The sequence below is a fragment of the Belonocnema kinseyi genome, chromosome 2 (genome assembly GCF_010883055.1).
Source record: "Belonocnema kinseyi isolate 2016_QV_RU_SX_M_011 chromosome 2, B_treatae_v1, whole genome shotgun sequence".
NCBI classification, from domain to species: Eukaryota; Metazoa; Arthropoda; class Insecta; order Hymenoptera; family Cynipidae; genus Belonocnema; species Belonocnema kinseyi.
Genome location: NC_046658.1, coordinates 141,520,653 through 141,548,263, shown reverse-complemented (window position 1 = coordinate 141,548,263; position 27,611 = coordinate 141,520,653). Strand labels below are relative to the sequence as shown.

Sequence of the window (27,611 nt, the reverse complement as noted above, 5' to 3'; positions counted from 1 at the left end):
CTGGAAATATTAAAATCGCAATCTCTTCATGTTATTTCAAAGCAGATAGAGATATAAATAGAACCGCCGAAGTGTTCCGACCGGCAATCGTGCACCTTCGAGTTTTCAAATTCAGAAGAGGAGAACTGGGTTGCGCGCGCAGCCCAGGCATTTATATCGTCTCCTACCATATTCACACGCACATAGACGTGTCATAGCATTGGACCACGTCTCGTTTCCGATCTGGGATCACTGAGCATAGATGCTCCACCCTTGGCAAAAGATTTCCAGTGGTCCCAACTTTGGCATGCAGAGTTACTGCGCTTGCGCTAGTTTTCTTAAGAGGGACACGACGCGACAACCCGTTACCATGACGATATCAAGCCGCTCTGTATTTCTCTTACGCACATCTGGCGGAAGCGTAGTACCTCAAAATGCCAAAGTTGGGGTTGCTGAAGATTTCCAAGGTTTCTAAGAGTTCCAAGAGTTCCAAGAGTTCTTCAAAGAGTTCTCTAAAGATTTCCAGTGCAGAAATCTGAGATTTCTCAGTGACTTGCCCCTCTCTAATGCTACTAGCAATAACTAAAAAAACATTTCTGGAAACTAAAAATTACGTAAAATAAGGGGGGGGGGTGGGAGTTAGAAATAGTTTCTTATGGTTTCTTTCAGGGGGGTGGAGGGGTCCAAGAGAGTGTCTCTAACCCGTTACGTAATTTAAGTACGGCCCCTATCATCATAATTATTTCCAATTGTAATTGATTTTTAGGTAATAAATTTTTTGGGGAATATCGGAACATACGTTGCTCTTGCTTCACTATGTTGGGCAGCGTCTTTCAGGCCTTCCGTCGAAGGAGGTTTTTACTTCGTGGTCTTTTTGGGAGCAGCTACATGGTGGGCTTGCAACAAAGAATTGCTCAAAGGCTTTGCGATAGTCTGCAGAGTCGTTATGTTTATCGTGATCCTGCACATCATCACTTTATTATCATATCAAAATCAATGGCCCCAGGAATTTGTACCCATCAACAGCACATGGTCACGTTATTTTGCGCTCTCCGCTATCTATACTACAAATTGTAGCGACCCCCGTGATATTGAGTTCAGCGATGATTCTGATTGGTTGATTTACGGATACGCTTTGAGGCTCGTCTGGCTTTATTATATTTTAGCCTTGCAATCGCAGTTTCTTGCAAGGAAGCCGGTAAGTTTTGTTTTGTTTTTTTATTAGAAAAATTTATAATTTGTGCGTACGAAGGACTAAACTATAACTGAGAAAGAAATAACTCAGGTTTACTGAAGCAGCAAAGCATAGGTACTTTATTTATACCAGAGAATCCGCTAGGTAGTTGTGACACAAATGCCCACTCTTTTGATTGGTTACGATTAAACTGGAACCAGAAGAGATGAAAAGTGCACGATTTTCGAACAAAATTTATAATTTTTTAGAATAAAATGAGGAAGAAGATAACATGAAATATAAACGTACCAAAAACGTATGAAAATAGGAATATCTATAAAGAAATTTTTACCTATTCTATTTTCTGTTTAAATGTGACTTTTTTCAGTTGAAAATTCAGGTACTCGAGCTCCAAAGATTCGAGAAGCTCGGGAATCGGAAACTCCAAATATAGAAGCTTGAAATGGGGCTCCTGCTCCTACTCCTGCGACGCTTAGATTTTGGTGGTAATGTGTGAGAATGCTCACAGGCCAACTACGCGCACGCCGAATTCAAGGCAGCTCGCGCCAGTCTCTCAAATAGGGCGGAGGTAGAGAGGAAAAAATTCCACTCACTACTTTGAAGTCGAGACGTTCGTATCTCTGGAGCGCTCGCATGCTTTCAGATCGCATTTTTGGAGTTCGAGTGTATTTTGATGAAAATGCGTCTTTTTGATTTAGGAGACAATCGTATTGGTTGAAAATGCATCTTTCTGGGATAATAATTCATTTCATTGGTTCAAAATCTAAGTATCTAGTTCAAAATTCGTTTTTGGGTTAAAAATGATTTTTTTTAGATTGAAAATTTGACTGTTCCATTTTCAGTTAAAAATGTTCCTTTTTTAGCAAAAAATTCATTTTTTTTTTTTAAATTAGTGTTTTTTGGTAGAAAATCAATCTCCTCGGTTACAACATCATATTGGAAAATCGTTCTTTGTCTGATTGAAAATTAATTTCGTAGAAGATTCATTTTTTGGAAAAAATTTTATTTTAATCTAAAAACTGAACTATTTTGTTGGAAATCCTTTGTTACTTGAAAATAATTTCCATATTAATTTTTTTATTTCAGAATAATTTTTTTTTAGATGAAAATTTAACTATTTGGTTAAAAATTCATGTATTTTGTAGAAAATTAATGTTCCTGTTTGAAAAGTCATTTTTTTTTTAATTCGACTTTTTTTGTATTGAATTAATCTTCTTAGTATATTTATTTGGTTGATACTTCGTTTGTTTTTATCAAAAATCATTTTTTTTAAATGGAAATTCAACTTTTTAGTTTAAAATTCAATATTTTCTTCAAAAATTCATTTTGTCTGGTGAAAGAATTCATCATTTCCGTTAGAAATTTATTTCTTTGACCGAACATTTATTTATTTCTTGAAAATTCGTCTTTTTCGTAGACAATTTATATATTTTTTTGAAGATTCGACTTTTTTCGAGAAAAGACTCTTTGATTGTAATTATACCATTTTTATTAGAACTTCAATTATTTGGTTAAAAATTAAGTTTTTGTCGTAAATATTTATATTTTTAATTGAAAATGTGTCTTTTTGGGTAGAAAATTCCTACATTTTGTTGAAGATTCGTCTTTTTTGGTAAATAAATGTATCTATTTGGTTAGAAGTTTAACCATATAATTAAAAATTAATTTTGTTTGTAGACAAATTGATACTATTTGTAGAAATTCGTTATTTGGATCAAAAATTCATCTTTTTAGTTGATAAATCTATGGGGTTAGAAATTCATCATTTTGTTTGTAGATTCCTCAATTTAGTGAAATGTACTGAAAATGTACTGAAAATGTAACTATTCCATTTTTGGTTAGAAATTTTTTTATTTTTTAAATTGAAAATTGATCAAATTTGTTAGAAAAAATTTTTTTAAGTTGAAATATTAATTCTTTTAACTGAGAATATAAACATTCGATTTTTTGTTTGAAAAGCACATTTTTTAGTGTGCACTTAATGAGGACTTCTGGTTCCGGACTAATCGCGATGCGCAGCGACAAGTCCGCCTGAGCCTGTGTGAGTTTGTGTCTCAGCTCTAGGTAGAGGATCTCTAATTTATACAAGCAGATTAACTTTCGAAATATTTGCTAATTTCCTCTTATTACTGCTGACAACAATTTAAAAAAATTATTTATTAGGTCAAATCTGGATATTTATATGCTTTTCTATACTCTTCTATTCATCATTCCTTTGTTTCTTCATTATAGTGGAATTGTGAAACTAATTCTCTCTACTTAAATAACAAAAACCACATGTTGTGTTTTAACTAATGTTCCTCTTTGATAAAAAAAACCCGAAATTTGCATGGACAACCTTGTTTCTGTGCCAATCGTAATCACCGAAAAACAGAAGTGAATTTTTGTTGCGGGTAATTTTCAAGTGGATAAAGCCGTGGTTACCGTACTGAATTTGATGGATAAATCTTTATACCATGTGAAGAAATTAAGCTAAATATTTCACTTTGGCTTTTCCGTGATAGTAGCATACCGTCGATTGAATTTCCTTACAGAAAAATAAATTAATTCTCATCCATACACGGAGAGAAGTTTGGTAGAGTCGCTCACTCAATACGTACAATTGTCACACAGTCACACAGTGAACGGCGCCACTTTTGCTTAGTAGAATGTCCCCACTGATTCGGGAGAATCATTACCCCGAACATGCCGAACTGTTTCACCAACAGTATAGTCGAGTCGTTCTGCACACGCGGCGCTTGCGGCACAAATCCGCGCTTGCGCAGCTTAGGAAAATATAGAACCCAGATTTCGGACGGCTGATTTCCGTAAGTTCGGGGTAATCAGTGCCCCGAATTTGGAGCGGACGCCACACCAGCGCGAAGTGCAGCGACTTTGGCAGAACTAGCGCGACTGTTTTACCTAAATTATCTCCGTGCATAACTTGAATAAGCAATTTAGAGCAAAGGAAACATTTCATAATAAAATGGACAACTTTTGTGACGTTTAAAAAGTAAAATGATGTGGGACCATATTGTGTATTAGCTTATACTAACAAGGCATTTCAGGCTAAAAAACCTACCCGCTTAAGTGGGAAGCTAGAGAATGTGGACACACCATTGTCTAGACATGTCTCGATCAGACGAAGAACACCGTCCCAAAGGTGGCAGTCTGCTCGTCGAAAGGCTCGCGTAAGAATTTTTTCTTGCATGAGTCCAGAGAATTGTAATCATTGTGTTTATTTCAGTAGTTCATATTTTTCTACCTTTGTATTTTTTTTGTATATTCGTTTTGATATGTGGAATGCTGTACCTGATTTGTGCAATTCTATAAAAGAAATATAATAAAAGCATGAGAAAAAGCATGATTATTAGTGCAAAACAGCTTTGTAAATGAGGAGTAAGCGAACAAAACATTATATATACATTTTTTGTAAAAAAATTAGTTACCCGTTGTTTCAGCATTGCTATAAAGTTCCTATAAAATTTAACTTTTTGGTTGAGAGTTCTTTAATTTTTTGTCCTAAACACCCATTTTTTGGCTTACGATTCAAAATTTGGGTTAAAAATTGATCTCTTTGGTCAGCAATAGAACTGTTTTGTTGAAATTTCTTTATTTTTTGGTAGAAAAATTACTTTGCAAATTGAAATTTACCTATCCATTTTGGTTAAAAATGGTTATTTTTTTAGTAAAAATTCAACTTCGTTTTTTCATACTTTTTTTTTTACAAATTCATCTTTTTTATTTGAAACTTCAAATTTTCGAATTTGAATAATTGAATTTCATTGAAAAATTGTCTTTTTTGTCAGTAAATTAATGTTTTTGTTTGAAAATTTATGTTTTTTAGTTAAAAATAATATTTTTTGTTGAGAATTTTTAAATTTTAATCATTCTTTTTTTTCTGTGAAAAATTAAACTTTTTGTTTAAAAATTCATCTGTTGGGTTTAGAATTCATAAATTTTATTAAAAATTTGTCTTTTTAGTAGTAAATTAATCTTTTCGTTTAAAAATTAATCATTTTTAGTGGAAAATTCATTTTTTTGGTAGAGTTCTTAATTTAATTGAAAATTCGTCTCTTTTTGGTACTCAGTTATCCTTTTTATTTGAAAATTCATCTTTTTTAGTTTAAAAAAATCCACAGTTTGGGTACGTATTCTTAAATTTGGCTAAAAATTCGTTTTTTTAAAAAGAAAATTTTTTGTTTAAAAATTCATGTTTTTAATTGAAAGTGGAACTTTTTGTTTGAGAATTCTTGAATTTTGTTTAAAAAAATCTTTTTGTGAAAAATTATCCTTTTTGTTAAATATATTAAAACAATGTTTTCAATTGGAACTAGTTTCTCAAGAATTAGAAAAAAATTCTTTCTTAAAAATTCAACTTTTTGGAAGAGTTTTGAAATTTTATTGAATATTTGTATTCTTTAATTTGCAAAAGTTTCTTTGATTTTCGATAGATAATTAGTCTTTTTGTTTAAAAATTCATCTTCTTGGTTAAAAATTTAACAACTAGGTTTTAAAGTTGAACTACTTTTTTAATAATCCGTTCTTTGGTTGATAATTCAAAATTTGAATTAAATTTTTTTTCAGATATCAAACTGTTGTTGAAAATTCCTTTTTTTGGTTGAAAAATTACTTTGCAAATTGAAATTTACCTATCCATTTTTAGTTAAAAATGGTTATACTTTCAGTAAAAATTCAACTTTGTGTTAAAATTAAACGTATTTCTTAAAAATTCGTCTTTTTAAATTAATTTTTTCACAAAATCACCTTTATTAGTTGAAACTTCAAATTTTCGGTTGAGAATTATTGAATTTAATTGAAAAATGGTCTTTTTTGTCAGTGAATTAATGTTATTGTTTGAAAATTCATGTTTCTTAGTTAAAAATAACATTTTTTGTTGAAATTTTTTTAATTTTAATTTTTAAAAAAATTTTTCTTTGAAAAATTAAACTTTTTGTATATAAATTCATCTGTTTGGTTTAGAATTCTTGAATTTTGTTTAAAAATTCGTTTCTGTTGGTAGTAAATTAATCTTTTTGTTTAAACATTTATGTTTTTTAATTGAAAATTCAACTTTTTGTTTGAGAATTCTTGAATTTTGTGAAAAATTACTTTTTTTGGTGCGAAATTATCCTTTTTTGTTAAATATATCAAAACTAGGTTTTTAAGTCAAACTAGTTTCTTAAAATTAAAATAATTCTTACTTAAAAATTCAACTTTTTGGGTAGAGTTCCTAAATTTTAATGAAAAATTGTATGCTTGAATTTTGCTAAACTTTATTTTTTTTCGATAGAAAATTAATGTTTTTGTTAAAAAATTTATCCTCTTGGTTAAAAATTTAGCAACTAGGTTTTAAAGTTGCACTTTGTTTTTTAAAATCCATTCTTTGGTTGACGATTCAAAATATGGGTTAAAAATTCATCTTTTTGGAATTTAATTGAAAATCCGTTTTTTATTTTTTGAGTAAATTAATCTTTGTTTTTAAAAATTCGTCTTTTTTAGTCGACAATTTAACTTTTTGTTGAGAATTCTTTAATTTTATTCAAAATTCTTTTTTTCGGTGGAATATTAATCTTTTTGTTTAAAAATTCAATTTTTTGCTTGAGAATTCTTGAATTTTATTTTATAATTCGTTTTTTTCGAAAAAAATGAATCTTTTTGTCTAAACATTCATAATTTCATTTGAAAATTCAACTTTTTGGTTGAGAATTCTTTACATTGGTTAAGAATTCGTTTTTTTTGTGTAAAATGAATATTTTTGTTTCAAAGTTCATCTTTTTAGTTGAAAACTCAACTTTTAGGTTGAGAATTATTGAATTCAATAGAAAAATCTATTTTTTTTTAGAGTAAATGAATCTTTTTGTGTGAAAGATCATGTTTTTGAATTAAAAATGAACCTTTTTGATTAAGAATTCTTGAATTTTATTTAAAAATTAGTTTTTTTTATAAAGTTAGCTTTTTGTTTAAAAATTCATCTCTTTAAGTTGAAAATTAAACTTTTCACTTGAGAATTCTTGAATGTTATTTTAAAATTTGATTTTTTTTTTCAAAGAAAATTAATCCTTTTGTTTAAAAATTTCAACTTTTTAGTTGAGAATTCTTCAATATTCGCCGCGTATTTAAAAGTTTTATTTTTGCAATTAACACGTTTAGTGCCTTCTATGCTTATATATTATTTCTATTAATTTAATAAACTTCCAATTAATTTCAACGATCTGATTATTGTTTCTTTCTCATTTTAAATTTCTTGCAGTTTAGTTTTTTTGTTCTTTTAGTACGCGCAGCGATATTGTTTTGCATTTGGATGTTGCTATGTTGAGTTTGCCGTGTTTTAGAGGCAGAATGTTAAACAGCAGTCGGCCCTGGCGACGGAAAGAACTCCCGTACGTATTAAAGGAAGCTTTTCTACATCTCCATTTATATACAGTGAAACCCTTCAATAGCCCTCCCTTCTATAGCTCTTCCGAGAATTGACGCCGCGCCACAGATTGGTGTAACAGGAGCTGCGCGGGGTGCGCGGGATCTGCGGTTGTCACTCAGGCTTGAATAAATAAAAGCGGGGCGGGCTATAATGAGTTAGTTCCAACCCACTGCCAGCCCCGAAATTGGCGCTATAGAAGAGTTTCACTGTATATCCTTTATTTTAACCTGCATGTCTCCCTTTTCCTGGTTATTCAAAATTGAAATCTCATCATGATTCATCGTCATCTGATCTTGAATCCGGGGTAGGAGATAATAGATGTTCTTATCAAACTTATTTCTTTTCGGTTGTGGTTTCATGTTTCCTACAGTAATAGAAGATGCAGATCAACCAATAGGCAGATATTTCTTTCTGGTAGAATAAATAATTTAAATCTTTAGTGACAATTATTTTTTTCAATTTTAATATTTTCTGGTACTTTCCGTATCCATTTTTCAAAGATGTATATATATTTTGTAAATAGAGTTTTTTATCAAGTGTTTTCAGGTGTATTAGAAATGTTTGTTGTAAGAACTTGTAATTTAATTGTAATTTAATTAAGGTTACTCGTACTAGCTTGTACAAATTGAGCCACTGGGTGCAAGAATCAGCCCGGCGCTCGAACACGCGTAGAAGTATTGTCCGCTCGTCTCAAAAATAGATAATTTTCAAAATCCAAAAATCAATTTTAAAAATAAAGCAGAATTGTAGATAATAAGGAAATAAAACTTTTTCCTATTAGAATTTTTTTCGTCAAACGTTTATTATTAATAATAAAAGCGAAATATCGAATAAAAGTTTCTCTGATTTAATGAAGTTTCAAAACTTAAATCGTTCTAACTCGGTTAAATATTATTGAAATGAGTTCATATTTATAGGACTTATTCAAAATACTATAAAGATGCCTATAAATTCACGGAAAAGTTAAATATCACTTATTGTTCAACAATATTTAATTGCAAAATGAGGTTAGTCAATAATTGTGTTTTATTGGTTTCGCCCCTAAAAAGTATCTAGGTATCTCCTAGTTTCAAACTCAGTAAATTTCTAACGAATCCATATGAAATTTTCCAAAAAACTTCATTCAACATTTTTGAACAAATTACTCAGTGGAAGTTGTTTGAATCTTAAAATTACCTAGATGCTTTTTACCGGAGAAATGAAGAAAAAACAATTATCAACTTACTTCATTTTGCAAATAAATATTATTAAACAATGAGCGATTTTTAACTTTTCCATTAATTCTCGGTCATTGCTATAGTATTATGAATAAGTCCTATAAATATAAACTCATTCAAATAATATTGAGCCCAGTTAGAACCATTTAAGTTTTTAAAACTTAATTAAATCAGAGAGAAACTTTTATTCGATATTTCGCTTTTATTATTAAAAATAAAAGTTTGACGAAAAAATTCTAATAGGAAAAAGTTTTATTTCTTTATGCTCTACAATTCCACATTTTTTCCCTTGATTTTGAACATTTTCTATTTTTGAGTCACGCGGACAATCCTTTTAACAACGGACAATATTTCAACGCGGACAATACTTTTACGCGTGTTTGAGCGTCGGGCTGGTTCTTGCACCCGGTGGCTCAATTGTAAATACAGCTTTGGGGCCATACTTAAATTACGTAACGGATTACAGGGCCTTTCTTATACCCCTCCCCCTCCCCGTAAAAAGCCATAAAAATTATTTCTACCCCCCCACTCTTATTCAAAATTCTCTGATTTTTCCTCGAATAATTTTTAATTTTCCTTAATCATTTAAATTCAAATACCAAGATTTTAATTGTTAATAAACGCAATAAAACAGTATTTCCTATACAATTTAAAAATTTTCAAACTTATTAATTTATTTAACCTTAAATTTTAAATTAAACCTTAATTTAAATTTTTAACCTTAAAACATAAATTCCCTACAAAAATTGTCATTGTTTATATTTTAAAAAAAGGGATGAAAGTTATACAAAAAAATAATAATTTAAAAATAAAAAAACGAACCTTCAACAAATAAAGATTTGTCACTCAAGAAGTAAAGGAAAGTTTATCTAAATTGTTGAACCCTCAACCTCCATGTTAAAAAATTATTTTTGAACCAAAAAAAAGGCTTTTAAACTCAAGAGTTTCATTTTAACCAAAAACATAAGCCTTCAATAAAAAAAAATTATTTTAACAAAATAGTTCAAATTTAAACCAAAGAGACGAATTTTGAACTAAAATTTTTAATTTGTAAGAAAAAAAATATATTTCTAAACAAAGTGATTTAACGTAATCTTTCAAACAAAATAGTTGAATACTCAAGCAAAGAAGAATAATTTTCAATCCAAAAAGACTAACTAAAAACTTTTCAACCAAATTGTTGAATTCTGTACCAAATATTTATATTTTTAACCAAAAAAGATGAAGTTTGCACTAAAGCAGATTAATTTTTAATAAAAAACAATTTTTTTAACTGAATTGTTTATATTTAAATCAAAAAAGATGAAAAAAATCATTTTATAATGAAAAAGACGAATTTTTCGACAAATAAAGTTTTTTCACTCAAGAAGGATATAAAATATGTAAATTGTTGATCCTTCAATCCAAAAGACGAATTTTCTTCACAAAAAATTGAATTTCTAAAGAAAAAATGCGAATTTTCAGCAAAAAATTAATTTTACACGAAGCTGATGCATTTTCAACCAAAAAAATGAAAATTCAAACCAAGATAATTAGTTTTTTTTACCAAAAACCAGAATTTTTAACTAAAAAAGAAAACATAAGCATTCAATGAAATTTTTTTTTCGATAATGCAGTTTAACTTTTACCTAAATAGTTGAATTATAAATTAGAGATTAATTTGCGACAAAATAGTTCGATTTTTAACCAAAGAGATGAATTTTTAAATGAAAATATAAATTTAAAAAAAACTATTTCTTAACACAGTCATTCAACCAAATTTTCAAAACAAAATAGTTGAATACTCAAGGAAATAAAAATAATTTTTAACCAAAACGTTGCATTTTTATTTTAAAAAACTGAAATTTCTTCTAAAACAGATGAATTTTCACTTTAAAAAAAGAAAATTTAATAAAATTTGTGGAATTTTCATCCCAAAAAAATCTAGTTGACTTTTTCAGATCAAAATATGAATTGTTTTTAACAAAAAATAAGTTTCTAGGAAAAAAATTGAATTTTCAATTCAAAAAGTCGAATTTTTTATCCAAAAAGGATGACATTTTAACAAAATAGTTTATTTATCTAATAAATAGTTATATTTTTATCCAAGAAAAATGAAATTTCTACCAAAACAGATGCATTTTTAATAAAAAATTAATTTTTTTTTAATGTTAAACTTTCATCCAGAAAAGATTTCTGTTCATTTTTAACAAAAAATATACAATTTAAAGAAATAGTAATTTTTCTACAAAATAGTTCAATTTTAACGAAATAATAGAATTTTGAACAAAAAAGCATGACTTTTTAAAAAAAAATAGTTTAATTTCCAACCAAACAGTTGCATTTTTATTCAAGAATTATCAAATTTTTTTCAAATTAATCTGAAGTTTTGTGGTTCGATACCCAATGGAGTGAAGGAGTAGGATCTTTTTTTCAAGAAATAATTTTAGATCAAATTTCTCTTAAAACGGATGATTTTTTATCCAGAAAAGACTTCAGTTCTCTTTGAAACACCAAAATTTTAAATTCAAACAAAAATTAATTTGTCTACGAAATAGTTAAATTTTTTAACAAAACAGCTGCATTTCCAAACAAAAAGTATGAGGTTTTAACAAAAGTGTTTAATTTTTAACGAAACAGTTGCATTTTTATTTAAGAAAGATGTAATTTCTGCTAAAATAGGTGAATTTTTAAATAAAATTTTTTAAAAAGAAAAATAGTTAAATTTTCTTTCAAAAAGATTTCAATAGACTTTTTAACACGAAAACACATTTTTTTAAAATAATAGTTGAATTTTAATCCAGAAAAGATTTTAGTTCTCTGTTCAACACCAAAATATTAAATATAAACAAAAAGTAAATTATCAACCAAATAGTTAAATTTTTAACAAAATCGCTGAATTTTCAACCAATAAGTATGAATTTTTAAGTAAAAAATTCCAAAACAGTTGAATTTTTTGCTAAATAGTCGGATTTTAAACCAAATCTATGATTTTTAAGTAGATTTTTTAATTTACAACCAAATACAGGTGCATTTTTTAATTAAAAAAAATTTAAGAAAAATAGTTAAATTTTCATTTAAACAAATTTCAATTGAATTTTCAACACAAAAATACGAAATTTAAACAAGCAGTAAATTTTCTAAAAAGTTGTTACATTTTTCCAAGAAAGAGACAATGTTTATACGAAAAAAGATAAACTCTAAAATTAAATGAAACATTTTCAAAAAAGTTTTCATCCAAAAAAGAGTTTAGTGGATTTACAAGCAACAAAACATGAATTTTAAATAAAACAGTTAAATTTTGATCAAAATAGTGGAATTTGCAACCAAAAAAGATGTATTTTAAATAAAATTCTTGAATTAGCAACCAAATAATAAAATTTTTAACTAAAAAGATAATTTTCAGGAAAATTTGCAAAAATTACGTAAAAAAATCATAACAAAACTGCTCTACCTGCCCCCCCCCCCCCCCCCCCCCCCCCCCCGCTTGAGTTATTACGTAATTTAAGTAAGGCACCTTTTACATAATTAATTGCAGTAGAATATTTTGATCATATTTTCTAAATTGAAAAAAAATGTCTTGTAGTTGATGCGCTTCGGATCAGGACGTACAGGTTTGCTTCAAGATTCTACAGGAAGTGTTATTGTACCAGATGGACAACAAGATGATAGTATACAATTACAGTCTCTTAGTGAAGGTGCTTTTTATTTTTCTGCAATAAATGCAAAAATTCCTTATTATTATTTTGCAAAATATTGTTCCTTCTATAATTTAGGTATTCCAGAAGATAAGCCAGGAGTCATTGAAAATATCATCATGGCCGTCTACTCAGTTTTTCAACTAGTCGTTAATTCGTCATATCTGGCTACAAATATTATCATGATGGTAACGATAAATTTATTAATTTTATCATTTTGTATAATCAAATTTAAAAAAAAGTGTAGATATTAAAATGATGTTCAGAAATCCTGAAAGAAAATCCAAGAATCCAACGACTAAATTTGGACAACATTCATAAAGAGTTCCTATTGAATTTTGAAAAAAAAGATTAAAAATTTCCTAAAAAAGAAAAGAAAAAAATTGCTTTTTTGGAAAAAAGAGGGAAGAAAAGTAAAAATCTTCTTTTTTGGTCAAAACCAAAAAAGAATTTTTTGCTTTTTCTTTTTAGTAAATTTTTTATCTTTTTTAAAATTGCAAGAAGAATATCATATCTGGCTACGAATATTATCATGATGTTAACGATAAAATTATGAATTTTGTTATTTTGCAGAATCAAATTGAAAAAAATGTGTGAATATTAATTAATGTGCAGAATTCCTGAAAATAAAACCAAGAATCCAATGACCAAATTTGGACAACCACTATAAAATGTCCCTATTGCAATTTGAACAAATATAAAAAATTCCCTGAATATCATATCTTGCTATAAACATTATCATGATGTTAACGATAAAATTGTTAACTTTGTTATTTTGTATAATTAAATTTAAAAGAAAATGTAAAAAGATAAAAAAATTTCCTAAAAAAGAATAGAAAAAAATTTCTTTGTTGAAAAAAAGAGGAAAGAAAAATGAAAATTCTCATTTTTATTTTTGTCGAAAAAAGAATTTTTTCTTTTTCTTTTTAGTAAAATTTTTCTCTTTTTTCAAATTGCAATAGGAATATCATATTTGCCTACAAATATTATGATGATGGTAAAGCTAAAATTATTACTTTTATCACGTTGTATAATCAAATTGAAAAAAATGTGTGTATATTAAAATAATGTGCAGAATTCCTGAAAATAAAACCAAGAATCCAATGACCAAATTTGGACAACCACTATAAAATGTTTTTATTGCAATTTGAAAAAAGATAAAAAATTTCCAAAAAAAAGAAAGAATTATTTTTTGGAAAAAATAGGAAAGAAATTTAAAAATCCTCTTTTTTAATTTTGTCCAAAATTTTTTTTTTATTTTCGTCCAAAAAAGAAATTTTTTTCTTTTCCTTTTTGGAAAAATTGTTATCTTTTTTCAAATTTCAATAAGAATATCATATCTTGCTACAAACATTATCATGATGTTAAGGATAAATTTGTTAATTTTGTTATTTTGTATAATCAAATTTATAAGAAAATGTGTAGGCATTAAAATAATGCGCAGAATTCCTGAAAATAGTACCAAGAATTCAACGAAAAAATTTGAATAACCACAATAAAATGTTTTTATTGCAATTTTGAAAAAGATAAAAAAATCCCTGAAAAAGAATAGAAAAAAATTTCTTTTTTGTAAAAAAAGAGGAAAGAAAAATGAAAATCTTTTTTTTTTTATTTTTGTCGAAAAAAGAATTTTTTCGTTTTAGTAAAACTTTTCTCTTTTTTCAAATTGCAATAACAATATTATATCTGCCAAGAAATATTATCATGATTGGAAACGCTAAAATTATTAATTTTATCACGTTGTATAATCAAATTGAAAAAATATGTGAATATTAAAATAATGTGCAGAATTCCTGAAAATAAATCTAAGAATCCAATGACCACATTTGGACAACCACTATAAAATGTTCCTATTGTAATTTGAAAAAAAGATAAAAATTTTCCTAAGAAAAGAATTTTTTCGAATTCAGGAATTCTGTACATTAACTTAATTATTGGACGTTAAATAGAATTATAAATTTAATTTGAATCTCATTTCATTTTCTTTTATTTTCATGAAAATAATGTTTCGTATGCTCAGACTTGGAGCATAATGTACCACAGTTGGACAACTTTTGCCCTTCTAATGTGGGCACTGATTCTGTGGATGGTGCCCAACAAGCGAGCGTCAATGATGAAGTGTTCTCCATTTATTGTTTTTTACGCAACCGTATTGCTGCTGATAGAATACTTTTATAGCATGAACTTAACCAGTGATGAATTGCCAGACACAATCCATGGAATAACAATTGCAGAGATCGGTTTCAGCAAACCAGACCAACTCAGCTGCTGGAATTTAATTGTTAAGGTTTGTGGGACTCCTCATATAAGGGCATGTGACACAGCTAAATACCTATATTACCGACCACAGTTTTTCAGTTCACTGAATGTTTTTTTTGAACCTAAGAACTTTTTTTGTGAATAAAATATCGAGCTGAAACTTTGGGAAATGTATTAGAGTACAATAAAGTACGTTTAGATACTGCATTTTGGTAGGAACTTCACTGAAAATTATTTCATCTTTTTTCTGAATCTCAACATTTTTTGAACGTTCAAACTTTTTTTATACATAAAATATCGGTGTCAAACTTTGAGAAATGCAAGAGACGAAAGAAAACTACGTTTAAGTACAAAGCTTAATAATAAAAGATGTAAAAAAATATATATTTCAACAATCAATTCCAACAGCATCAACCGGTAACGTTGTACACGAAAATACGAAACCTGGCGGCCACTAGACGAGGCTCTAGAGGGTTCGTATTTTCGCGTACAACGTTACCGGCTGATGCCGTTGGAATTGATTGTCGAAATATATTTTTTTACATGTTTTATTATTAAGCTTTGTACTTAAACGTAGTTTTCTTTCGTCTCTTGCATTTCTCAAAGTTTGATACTGATATTTCATGTATAAAAAAAGTTTGAACGTTCAAAAAATGTTGAGGTTCAGAAAAAAGATGAAATAATTTTCAGTGAAGTTCCTACCGAAATGCAGTACCTAAACGTACTTTATTGTACTCTAATACATTTCTTAAAGTTTCAGCTCGATATTTTATTTACAAAAAAAGTTCTTAGGTTCAAAAAAACATTCAGTGAACTGAAAAAGTGAGGTCGGTAATAAAGGTATTTAGCTGTGTCACATGCCGTTAAAGATGCACTGTAAAAAGAAGATTTTTGTAAAATTAAAAAGTTTCGGAAAATTAAATATTGTATCAAGTGAAATTACATCCTCTAGCGATGTAAATAAAAGGACCCTCGAACAGCAGTGTAATATTACACACACGATAAAAATAAAATTACAGATTCCCTCGTACGAAGTTTACATTCAGAAGGGAAAATTCAGTCGCAGCGTGTAAAAATACCATGCGTCGGTAAAATCACTTTACAGGGATTGAAAATTACATCGAGATTTTTAATTTGATCAAAGATCTTTAATTTTCCCCTAGTGGAAACTGTAAAATTTTTGATTTATGATTAATGAAAAAATTAGAATAATTAATCGAATAATATGAAATACGAAAGCGTCTCTCGTTTTCGTTGTTTATCGATGCCCTCATCTTTCAATTTTGGAGCATTTTTTAAACAAAGCAGACTGAATCTGAGCTATTCCTATTTTGCCTTTTACATTTTCTGCTATTGGAACGGAAAAAATGCGGTTATTTAAAACGTATATTTCATATTTTTTTACGGAATATTTAAATATAAAAATAATACACATAACATTTTATGTGTTTTAGGTAAGTGGTAACGTGGCCGGCTTGTGTTTCTTCAATCTCCATGAAATTGTACGAAGTTTGAGCTTTCGAGTGTTCGAAACCTGTCGCCCTGATAAATTTTATTTTATTTTATTCATTCACGAAATGAATTTTACATTTTCGCATGTAAAATTATCGGCCGAATTAGAATATAATAACAGATTCGTAAAGTTACTCCGATACATGAGGGTCCTTTTCTTTACATCCACCAGAGATGTAAAATTCAAATTTAAATTTAAATTAAACTTAAAATTTAGATGATTATTTTAAGAATAATTTTTTTCGTAGAAACTTAATCTTTTTGTAAAAATAAAATGTATATTTTCAGTTGAAATAGCAACTTTTCTGTTTAAAAATGGTTCTTTTTTAGTTAAAAATTCAACGTTTTGATTCATAATTCTTCATTTTGTTCCAAATTCATCATTTTTGGTAATTAATTCATCTTTTTTTTTATAATCCATCTTTTTAAGTTGACAATTCTTCAATTTTACTAAAAATTCGTCTTATTTGCTAGTTATTTAATAAAAGTTCCTTTTTCGTTTAAAAATAAGAAGTTTTTTTTTGTTTCTTTCTTAAAAATTCAACTTTTTGATTGAAAATATTTGAGTTTGATTAAAAAATCTGTTTTTTGGTAGTAAATTATTATTTTTGTTTAAAAATTTTTATTTTTAGTTGGAAATTCAACTTTTTTGTTGATTATTCTTCAATTCGACTTAAAATTCGTTTTTTAGCTAGTAATTTAATCTTTTTTTCAGTTGAGAATTTTTGAATTTTATCAAAAGTTCCTTTTTCTCTTAAAAATAAGAATTTTTTCTTTTTTCTGTTTCTTTCTTCAAAATTCAACTTTTTGATCGAAAATATTTAAATTTTATTAAAAATTCGTCTTTTTTGGTAGTTAATTAAATCTTTTTTTTATTCAATTTTTTTAGTTGGAAATTCAACTTTTTTGTTGAATATTCTTCAATTTTACTGAAAATTCGTGTTATTTGATAGTTATTGAATCTTTTTTTCAGTTGAGAATTCTTGAATTTGATTAAAAGTTCTTTTTTCTCTTAAAAATATGAATTTTTTTCTGTTTCTTTCTTCAAAATTCAACTTTTTTATTGAAAATATTTGAATTTGATGAAAAATCCGTCTTTTTTATAGTAAATTATTCTTTTCGTTTAAAAATTGTTCATTTTTCGTTAAAGATCCAACGTTTTGATTCAGAATTCTTGATTTTTGTTCGAAATTAATCATTTTTGGTAGAAAAATTAATATATTTTTAAAAAATACATCTTTTTTAGTTGAAAATTCTTCAATTTTATTGAAAATTCGTCTTTTTTGGTAATAATTTAATTTTTTTTATTTAATATCCTTGAATTTGATACAAAGTTCTTTTTTTTTTGAAAATGGTTCTTTTGTAGTTAAAAATTCAACGTTTTGATTCATAATTCTTAATTTTTTTCCAAATTCTTCATTTTTGGTATTAAAATTAATCTTTTTGTTTGACAATCCATTTTTTTTAGTTGAAAATTCTTCAATTTTACTGAAAATTCTTTTTTTTTTTAATTGTTTTTTTAATATTTTTGTCCAAAAAGTTAATCTTTTTTTAGTTGAACATTATTCTTTTTGGTTTACAATTTTTTAGCTTTCTTAAAAATTAGTTTTTTTCGGTAGAAAATTAATTATTTGTTTAAAAATTAATTGTTTTATTTAATAGTTTTTTAACCTTATTAAAAGTTCATCTTTTTTGGTAGTAACTTTATCGTTTTGTTTAAAAATTCAACCTTTTTACTTAAAAATTAAATTTTTTTATTGAGAATTCAACCTTTTGGTTCAGATTTCTTAAATTTTATTGAACATTCATTTTTTTCGGTAGAACATTAATCTTTTAAAAAAAAAGTTTCGAAGTTCATCTTATTAAGTTAAAAATTCAACTTTCTGGTTGAGAATTCTCTAATTTAGTTAAAAATTAATTTTTTTCGCTAGAAAATTCATTTTTTTCTGTGGAAAATTGATGTTTTTTGCTGAAAATTAAACTTTTTGGTTCAATTTTTATTCCTTTTTTTTAGTCGAAACTTAAACCTTTTAATTGAGAATTCTTTAATTTTATTGAAAATTCGTCTGTTTCGATAGTAAATTATTCTTTTTGTTTAAAAATTTATATTTTTAGTTGAAAATTCAACTGTTTGATTGCGATTTTTTTAATTTGATTAAAAATTCGTCTTTGCGATAGTAAATTAATCTTTCTGTTTGAAAATTTATGTTTTTAGTTGAAAATTTAAATTTTTGGTCGAGAATTCTTAAAGTTTGTTGAAAATTCGTTTTTTCGGTAAAAAATTAATCTTTATGTTTAAAAAAAAAAAAGATTTTTTATTGCTTCAAAGTTAAACATTTTTAGCTTTCGAATTCGAATTTTTTAATTTCATTGACCTGGAAAAATGTTTTCTGACCGGAAAATGACCGGGAATTTTTTATGTGATTAAAACAGCCACCCTGCACAAGGTTTCGAAACTTGATTCGACTTTTATTTATTTAATAAATTCCATTACATTTTCTCTAATTTTACTGAAATCAATGTAACATTTTTTATTTTAAAAAGTATTTGTAATTCATTTGAATTCTTTGAAGTTTCTTTGCATTCGTTCATTATTTATTTGTTTTTTCATTGTACTTTATTCTCTTATGAGAAACTAGTATAAATAGTCGACGGATTTTTAAGCAACTAGTTTTTCCCATGAACTAAAAAGTTGTAAAGGATATTACAGATTACACGATTTGATGATCTCGTTTTAGTGCCTTTTCATGTCAATGTTTTGGATTACAATGAGACAGTATACAGCCGAAAGAAAAAAGCAACGAAGATCTTCGACATTGCGAGAGATGGTAGCCCCTCTACATGTTTCTGTGTCGACTGCAACCACTGCTATGAACCAAGATTCTCCCGAAATTAAAAGCAAGTTTATGAAGGATTTCGGAAAAATATTGCAACAATTTTTAACCAAATTTTGGATAGCTATAGTAGCTATAATGCTTTTCACGAGTGGAATTACGGGAAGTCGAATGACTCTTTTCCGAATTATATACATGATGCTCTTTCTTCTCTTCGTCATTTCATTCCAAGTACTATTTTAGATTTTCATTTTCCTCTGATTATTTTAAGTGCATTCCATTCTAGTTTTCACGCTCAATTTTAATTTCGAAGATATCCTGGAGGGCCTGGAGAAGAATGATGTACGGATTCTGGATTACCGTAATTGGATATTCCATCATAATGTTGATACTTGTCTACACATATCAATTTAAGAGCTTTCCATCGTATTGGTCTTATATTGGCATCAACAAAGAACTGTAATTAACTATTTTCAGGCCTCACAGCCCGGTCCCTATACTCCCTATTATACCCTATTTTTGGGTAAGGTCCCTAAAGTCGGCGATTTTCTAAGATATTCTAAGCTATCTAAGGTATTTTTAAAGATTCCGATAAATTTTTAATAGGTTTCAACCTTTTGAAAGAATTTTTAAGATTTTAGGGTATTTTTAAAACTTCTAAGGCATTTCCAAGAGCTTTCAATTTGAAACATTACAGGAAATTTCAAGATTCCAAGGAATTATTGAGACCGCGACTTCCACGTCGCTGACTGAGTGAGAGCGCTTTGTCGAGCCTTGTCCGTGAGGGGCCTCTTTGTCCTAATTAGGAATAAAATACCAAACATAAAAATGTTAATTAGACAAAGTTATCGCGGATTTTATTTTATGGTTTGACGCTGGCTAGCTAGCATTATGAAATTTTTCTTAGAATAGTTGAAAATGCATCAGTTTATTTGGGAAATTTTAATTTGGAATTTTGAACAGAATATATGAATTTTTACCCTAATTCGCTAGTGGAATAATATAATTAAAAATATATATTTTTAGCAAAAAGTGGAATTTTCAGATTAAAAAATTAGTTTTCAAGAACATAATTCATTTTTAAACCAAAGTGATAAATATCACACTAATATGACAAAGTTTCAACAACAACAAACAATTATTTTTAGTTGAAAACCTTTCATTTCAGTCAGAGATGAATTTTTAACTACAATATTAAATCTTAAAAAAAATTGTTCAACAAAGTAGTTCAGCAATTACAGTTTAAAATTAATTATTCAACTAAGCATTGTTTTTAATGATTTTTTCAACTATTTTTAGCTGAAGCCGTTACAGGCTTTAAGCGTGTGTGCGTGAGACAGCTTCAGCTAAAAATTCATCATTGAATAACTAATCATTTCTCCATTTTGAAATTTTTACAGTATATTCTGAAAAATGTTAGGAATATTCATCCACAAAAAAGTGAAGAAAATTAGGTCCTTTTTCAGCAATCTAATTTATTTACGAAAATTCAATGGAGTAATTTTTCAGTATATTTCATTTCGAAGTTCGAGATCAAGCGCATATTAGATAAAACGTTTGAAATTTGTTTGATAAATACTTTTTCAGTTATAAAAAAAGTTAAGACGATCACTTTTTTTAAAACGATAATTTTCAAAAATTTGTTTCTCGGATATTTTGCATATCATATTGAAATAAAAAAATACGTATTAAATATTTTTCAACAAAGAACGAAAAAATTATTTCACACAAAAAAATGATTAAATAATAAAAATCAATTACAATTTTTATTATTTATTAAAAATTTAATAATAATTGATATTATTATTATTATTTTTCATGGAACTTTTCCTGAATATCGATACGATAAATAAATATTGTTAATTTGAAAAAGATTTTTACCTAATATTTCAAATTTGATATTACATTTATAGTTAATTAAATGGTTAATGATTACTAATATTTCATTGAGTAATAAATATTAATATTTAATTATGCAACAAACTAAAAAGTTTAAATTTTTCACGCATGCTTAAAATTAAAACATTGTTTTAGATTTGAATTTATAATAGATTAAAACTTGGGCCTAGAGAATTTCATATATAATTTTTTTTGCTTCGAAGTTTTCCGTACAGACAATTAAATTTTGAAATTGTTTGAATATTATATATAAAGAAATTTATGAAAAATATTCATAATATTGATCTTTAATAGCTCCTAATATAGAATATATTGAATTTGAAGATCATCCTCTAATTATTATTATATAAACACCTAATCTTTAAAAACATAGTAATAATAATAATAAATTTGATTAATATGGAATAAAATAATCAGGTATAATTATTCACATTATTAATTATAAATTATTTATAATGATTGTGAATTAACTGTATCTATTATAATAACATTGTATAGTTGAAAAAATCATTAAACCCAATGCTTAGTTAAATAATTAATTTTAAACTGTAATGGGAAATTAATCAATTAATGAATTTTACAACTTAATAGTTGAACTATTTTGTTGAAAATTAATTTTTTTCTTTCAAGTTTTATAATTTAGTTAAAAATTCAGCTAGCCAGGGTCAAAACATAAACTAAAATCTACCATAATTTATTCTAATTTTAATATTTTGATTAAAAGTTATATATTGTTGGAATCGCAAAAAAAACGTAGATTCCGAATATAATATTTTTTAATTTTCTGATTGTTAAATGAGAACATTCTTATGTTTGGTATTTTATTCCTCATTTTGACAAAGGGGCCCCCCGACACAAGGCTCGACGCTGCGCTCGCGCTCAATCAGTGACGGGAGGGGAAGTCGAGTGGAGAGGGTAAGACGAGCAGCTAAACCGCGATCAAGCGCATACTGCCCGTATCTTTTCTTTCAATTCCGGACATATCACTGAAATTTCTTGAATTCTTTTGAAATATTTCAGGGTATTTTTAAAGATTCTTATACATTTTTTACAGATTTCAACCGTTTGAAGGGATTTTCAAGATTTTAGGGTAGTTTTAAAACTTCTAAGGCATTTCCAAGAGCTTTTAAATAAAAATATTGCAGGAAATTTCAAAAAATTCGAAGGAATTATTACTTAATTACATTAATTTATAGGGATTTCAAAGATTTAATAAAGATTTTAAAGGGTTTTTAATATTTTAGGGAATCTTAAAAGATCTTTCGAAATTTTTTTTCTTTCAATAATTGGAAGGGATTTCAAAGCGACTGTAATATTTTAGTATAATGATTTTTCTAGAATTTTGGAAGATACGGAACGATTTTACTGGAAATGTCTTCAAAAGATTCCCAGAATTTCTTTATTTATGTCAATACTTTAAAGGGGTTTCCAATGGCTTTAATAATTATAAGGGATTTTCGTAGAGTTTTAAAGATTTAGACAGATTTTCAAAGATTTAAAGAAATTTTAAAATATTTTTTGCAATTAATTTAGAATTCGCTCTGAAGTCTTATTAATTAATACTGAATTCTTTTAAAATCTTTCGAATTTTACTAAATTTTCTCAATTTTACTCAATTCAATTAATTTTTAAAAAGTTTTAAAGTCATCTTGAATTATTTTAAACAAATCTTGAATTCGTAGGCATTTTATTATGTTTTTTTGAATCTCTTTTGAATTTTTCTAACGTTATTCAAAATTTAGTTAATTTAATGAACTTCTTTTATATTTTTGAATTGCTTGCAATTCACTCGATTGCTTTTTTAATTCGTCTTTATTTTTTGTAAATTTCACCGAATTCGTATCACTTCCTTTAAATTCCATTGAATTGGTTTAATTGTTACTGAAATCAATGTAATTTTTCAATTTTAAAAATTATTTTCAATTCATTTGAATTCTTTTAAATTGGTTTGCAGTCATTAGTTGTTTTTTATCGTTATAAATTAGTAGGTTTTGCAAGATTTTAAGAAATTTGAAATTATTTTTTACCCTGAATTTTTTTGAATTCTTTGGAATTGTCTTGAAAAATTTTAATTGGTATGAATTCTACGAAATTAATGTAACCTAATCAAATAAATTTTTTTTGGAATTTTTAAAAGTTTTTATTTAATTTATCTTGAAATATTTTAATCTTTGAAATCCATTTGAAGATTTATAAGCTTATTTCAGAGTTACATAATCCAATGAATTTTTTAAATATTTTAAATTGTTTTCAATTTATTTGAACTTTTAAAATTCATCAATTTAATTTTTTTATTCAAAAATGTTTTTAAATTAATTTGAATTTAATTTAAATTCTTTTGAAATCGTGTAAATTTTTCCTGAATTTGGTACCCTTTCCGCGCCATAGGGACTGTGAGGCCTTATTATAATTTTTTTTAAATGCATGGCGAAAAATATTTAATAATAAATTTTCGTTTGCAGACAAAATGATTTCGGACTGGAAACGTATGAGACTAAAGATCTTTTTGTACGACTCTTGACTCCTACGTTCTTCGTCATAATCACTGTTCTTCAAATTCATTATTTCCACGATGATTTTCTTGAGATAACAAATATCGAGAGGCTGTGAGTATTTTTAAATTAAGTTTTTAGATATACCTAATATTTTTTTAGATTAATGAAAACGGATGAAGAATTTTATTAATGAAAAAAATAAGATGTTTCCAATACTCTGTTGATTTCTCCAGACTTTATTATATTAACAATAAACGAACATCTGAGGCATATAATTAAAAAGTATTTTAAAAAATTAAAGATTTGGGTAGAAAATTACATTTTCAGAAAATCATGTTCAGCGTTCCAGAGTCAAATTTAATGATGGATTATTAAAAAAATTAAGATCAGGAACAATTTATAAGTTAAATTAGTTTTAAATAGTTACATGTCTCAATTAAAATTTAAAAAATTTCAATTAGATTAAAATCAAATAAGAAATCCTATTTAATTTCAAACAATCAAGTTAATTAATATAATTCCTGATAATAAAATTAAGAATCCAAGAAGAAAATTTGCACAACCATCATCAAATGTTCCTATTTGGAATTTGAAAAAAGATCTTTTTTTAACAAAAAAAATTTCGTAAAAAAGAAAAAAAATGTTGGACAAAAATAAAAAGAGGAAAGAAATAAAAAAAAGTTAAGGACAGAGATTTGGTTGGTTGCGTTCTTATTTTTCTTTCCTTTTTTTTTAGTTTTGTCAAAAAAAAATGTTTAGAATTTTTTAAATAATATTTTTTATTGTAATTTGATGATAAAAAAATAAACAAGCCGAAAGAAATAAAAATCCAGAAGTAAGTGTATTTTATTGTTTGCCTTCTCATTTTTCTTCTTTTTTAAATTTTGTTTTCTTTATGCAGCAATTTCTTTTTCAATAATATTTCTTATTGTCATTTTATAATAATAAAAAAATAAAAAAATAAAAAAGAGAAATAAGAAAAGAGAATCAAATTTTTTTTCTTTTTGAGAATTTTATTTTAAAGGGGATATTTTTTCAAATTACAAAGGGAAATTTTATAGTTGTCCAAATTTTGTCGTTGGATTCTTGGTTTTATTTTCAGGAATTCTATTAATTTACATATCTCAATTTCTTATTATTAGAGCATTTAATTTGATTATCTAAAACTGAACATGAACTCTTAAATTTGTGTACTTTTCTTTTCGTTTTTAAATTATCTGCATTAAATTTCAAAGATGACTGTCGAAGCCGATTTTTAGAATTTATTTTTGTATCCAATAATATATAAACAAATACAGCGGGAAAATGAAACAAATTATAAGAATTAAAAAATTATTATATTAACAAATTATTTTATTAAATTTATTTTGACCAGAATTATTGAAGATATATTTAAACTTCAGAATTTAATTAAAAAATTTACTTTATTGTTATAAATCATTTATTTGAAGAAATAACCCAGTGTATTATATTTTTCTTTGCAGATAATAATTACTTTTTACTGAAATCGTTCTTTTTTTATTACTATTATTAAATTATTATTTTCAAAAATTTTATCATTCAGATCTATATTATATAAATCAAAACCTAAATATAAATAAATAAATTATGGAAATTAAAGCTATAATTTTAATTCAAATATTCACATCATTTTTACTTTGCATTAATTTTTATTTTATGTAAATAATTAATGAATTAATAAATTAATTAATTTAATAATTAATTTAATTTCACAATATAAACAAATTAGAAAAATTATGTAATTGGAATAGGCGTATTTTAAAGAAAAACAAACTTTTAATATGCAAATTATACTAAATATTGTGAAAAACATAAATCATTAATTAATTAATTAATCATCTCAAAAAATAAAGAGCATTAAACTATAATTTGCAGAAAAACCTTAAAATGATTTGATTTATTAATCACCTTTTACCATAATTCAATTAAATAATCAATTTAAATCAATTTAAATTCAATATTTTGAAAAAAAATTAATCTGCTAATAATCAATTAAATAGTTTACAACCTAAAGATCATCAAACTATTATTTTCATAGAAAAATGCAAATAAATAATGTTTACTTTATATTTTTCTGATATATTATAATCTCTAGAAACTATTATTAAAAGTAATAGTAAAAATGCGGAAATCGAAATAATCATTAGCGATCGAAATATAACTAAAAATGAAAATCTTAAAAAAAATGATTTCTTAACAAAGTGATTGAAGTTTTTAAATCAAAAGATTTTTTTTTAAATGTTGAATTTTCTATTAAAAAATATTTCTGTTGACTTTTTACGATAAAAATGTTAAATAAACAAATGAAAATATTTTTACGAGAAAAATTAAGTTATGAATCCAATAAGACGAATTTTTGACTGATCAAGATGAATTTTTAACAAAATAGTTGGACTTTCATCCAGTAAAGATTGAGTTCATTTTTTATCACCAAAATAAAAATTTTAAACAAAAAGTAAATTTTCTGCGAAAAAGTTAAAATTTTAACAAGGCAGTAGAATTTTCAACCAAAAAGTATGACTTTTCAACAAAATTGTTGAATTTGCAACCAAACAGTTGCATTTTTGCAAGAAAGATTCAATATTTATATTAATTGACTTATCAGCAACAAAGTATTAATTTTAAACAAAACGTTAACATTCTACGAAAAAAACTGAATTTTCGGAGCTAAATACGATTTTTAAACAAAACAGTTAAATATGCAACCAAATTTTAAAATTCGTAACGAAAAAGATAATGTTCAGAAGAAAGTTTTTAAGAGTTTGCAAAAATAATAAACAAATGCATTAATTAGGCATTTTTCATGGAAAAAATTCGTTATTTTTCGATGTCAAATTTTTAATTTGGCACTTCATGATAATTTCAGAAAAATTCCTACTTAGTTGATAAATTTTATAAAAAAAAAATAATAATAATAAATGCATTTTTCGAGCATTTGTATGCATGGCAACATTATTTTTCAATACCAGTCTTTTTAATTGTGAAATTAATAATAATTTCATTGACACTCATACTTTGTAAATTCAATGGTGTTTTAAGCAAATTTTATAAGCATTTTTGCATTATTTATTTTTGTTTTAACCCTTAAACGGCCAAAACGCCACTACCGGTACACTGCTTTTCAACGGCCAATAACTAAGACTATTCGACACTAGAAAAAATTGAGACACATATATTTTTATTGCTTAAGATCTCCTCTTTCCAACGGTGCCAATAAAATTCCTCAAAAGATTTATTTATTATCCCAAAATGCAGTTTAAACAAAAAAAAAACGTGATTTTTCGGGCCTATTTTTTTTTGTGAATCATTTTCCAAAGTTTTTCGAGTCTGTAATTAACCTGGAATCTCACTAACCTGTGGAATAAATGTCTAAACTTTGAGAATCCATGGTTCAAAGATCGATTTTTCGTTTTAGTATTTTCAAAATGATCAATAAACGATGCGCTTTCCGGAAAAATCATCAAGAATAAAAAGTTCTTGTAATCAGCCAAGGAATACGCCTGAATTTTGTCGAAGCGTTTTGAGCAAAATTTTAGATTTTGCATATGAACAATTTTTGCAAAATTTAAAATTTTGCTCAAAACGCTCCGGAAAAATTCAAGCGTATTCCTCGGCTGATTACAAGAACTTTTTATTCGTGACAAATTTTCCGAATAGCGCATAGTTTTTCAATAAAAATTTCCAACGACTCCGTAACCTTTATTGCACTCGACATCAAACCACACCTTCACCGCATTGTCATCCTGGGAATTTTCGAGTACACCCAGCAAAAAAAAAATGCCAAAGCGTAAAGCCTCAAAAATTGCAACAAACTCCGAATCGGAATGGGATTCCGATGAAAATGATGAACGTATCATCATACCTAATCCAGATTACTCTGGCTCTGATGGAGATGATTCATCAGATGACGAGAATTCGGAATCGGAATTTCCCAGACTGAATTTTAAAATTTTTTCACGAATAATGGAATCACCATTTACAAATGCTACCGTAATTTGGAAAATTTGCAACAAGAATAATTTAGCTAAATTGAAAACGAAAGATTTCTGTAAAGAAATCAGCAGGAAATATTGGTCGCAATCAAAACTAGGTGATTTCGAAACTCACAGATACGAATCACGAA

The 27,611-nt window shown here is 26.4% G+C and overlaps 1 protein-coding gene across 9 annotated transcripts in view; it reads left to right on the top strand.

Annotated features, from left to right (window-relative positions):
* LOC117168304 (piezo-type mechanosensitive ion channel component) overlaps nucleotides 1–27,611 on the top strand; it is a 230,011-nt gene that overhangs the window by 84,033 nt on the left and 118,367 nt on the right. For 6 of the 9 annotated variants that reach the window (XM_033353861.1, XM_033353859.1, XM_033353857.1 and 3 more), the window contains exons 5-11: nucleotides 746–1,177; nucleotides 7,489–7,536; nucleotides 12,357–12,656; nucleotides 14,489–14,755; nucleotides 18,978–19,304; nucleotides 19,387–19,532; nucleotides 23,435–23,578. In XM_033353861.1, coding sequence (XP_033209752.1) covers nucleotides 746–1,177; nucleotides 7,489–7,536; nucleotides 12,357–12,656; nucleotides 14,489–14,755; nucleotides 18,978–19,304; nucleotides 19,387–19,532; nucleotides 23,435–23,578 — 1,664 coding nt within the window. The remainder of the gene's footprint in view (nucleotides 1–745; nucleotides 1,178–7,488; nucleotides 7,537–12,356; nucleotides 12,657–14,488; nucleotides 14,756–18,977; nucleotides 19,305–19,386; nucleotides 19,533–23,434; nucleotides 23,579–27,611) is intronic. The other 3 variants (XM_033353856.1, XM_033353854.1, XM_033353858.1) reach the window with 3 other exon arrangements.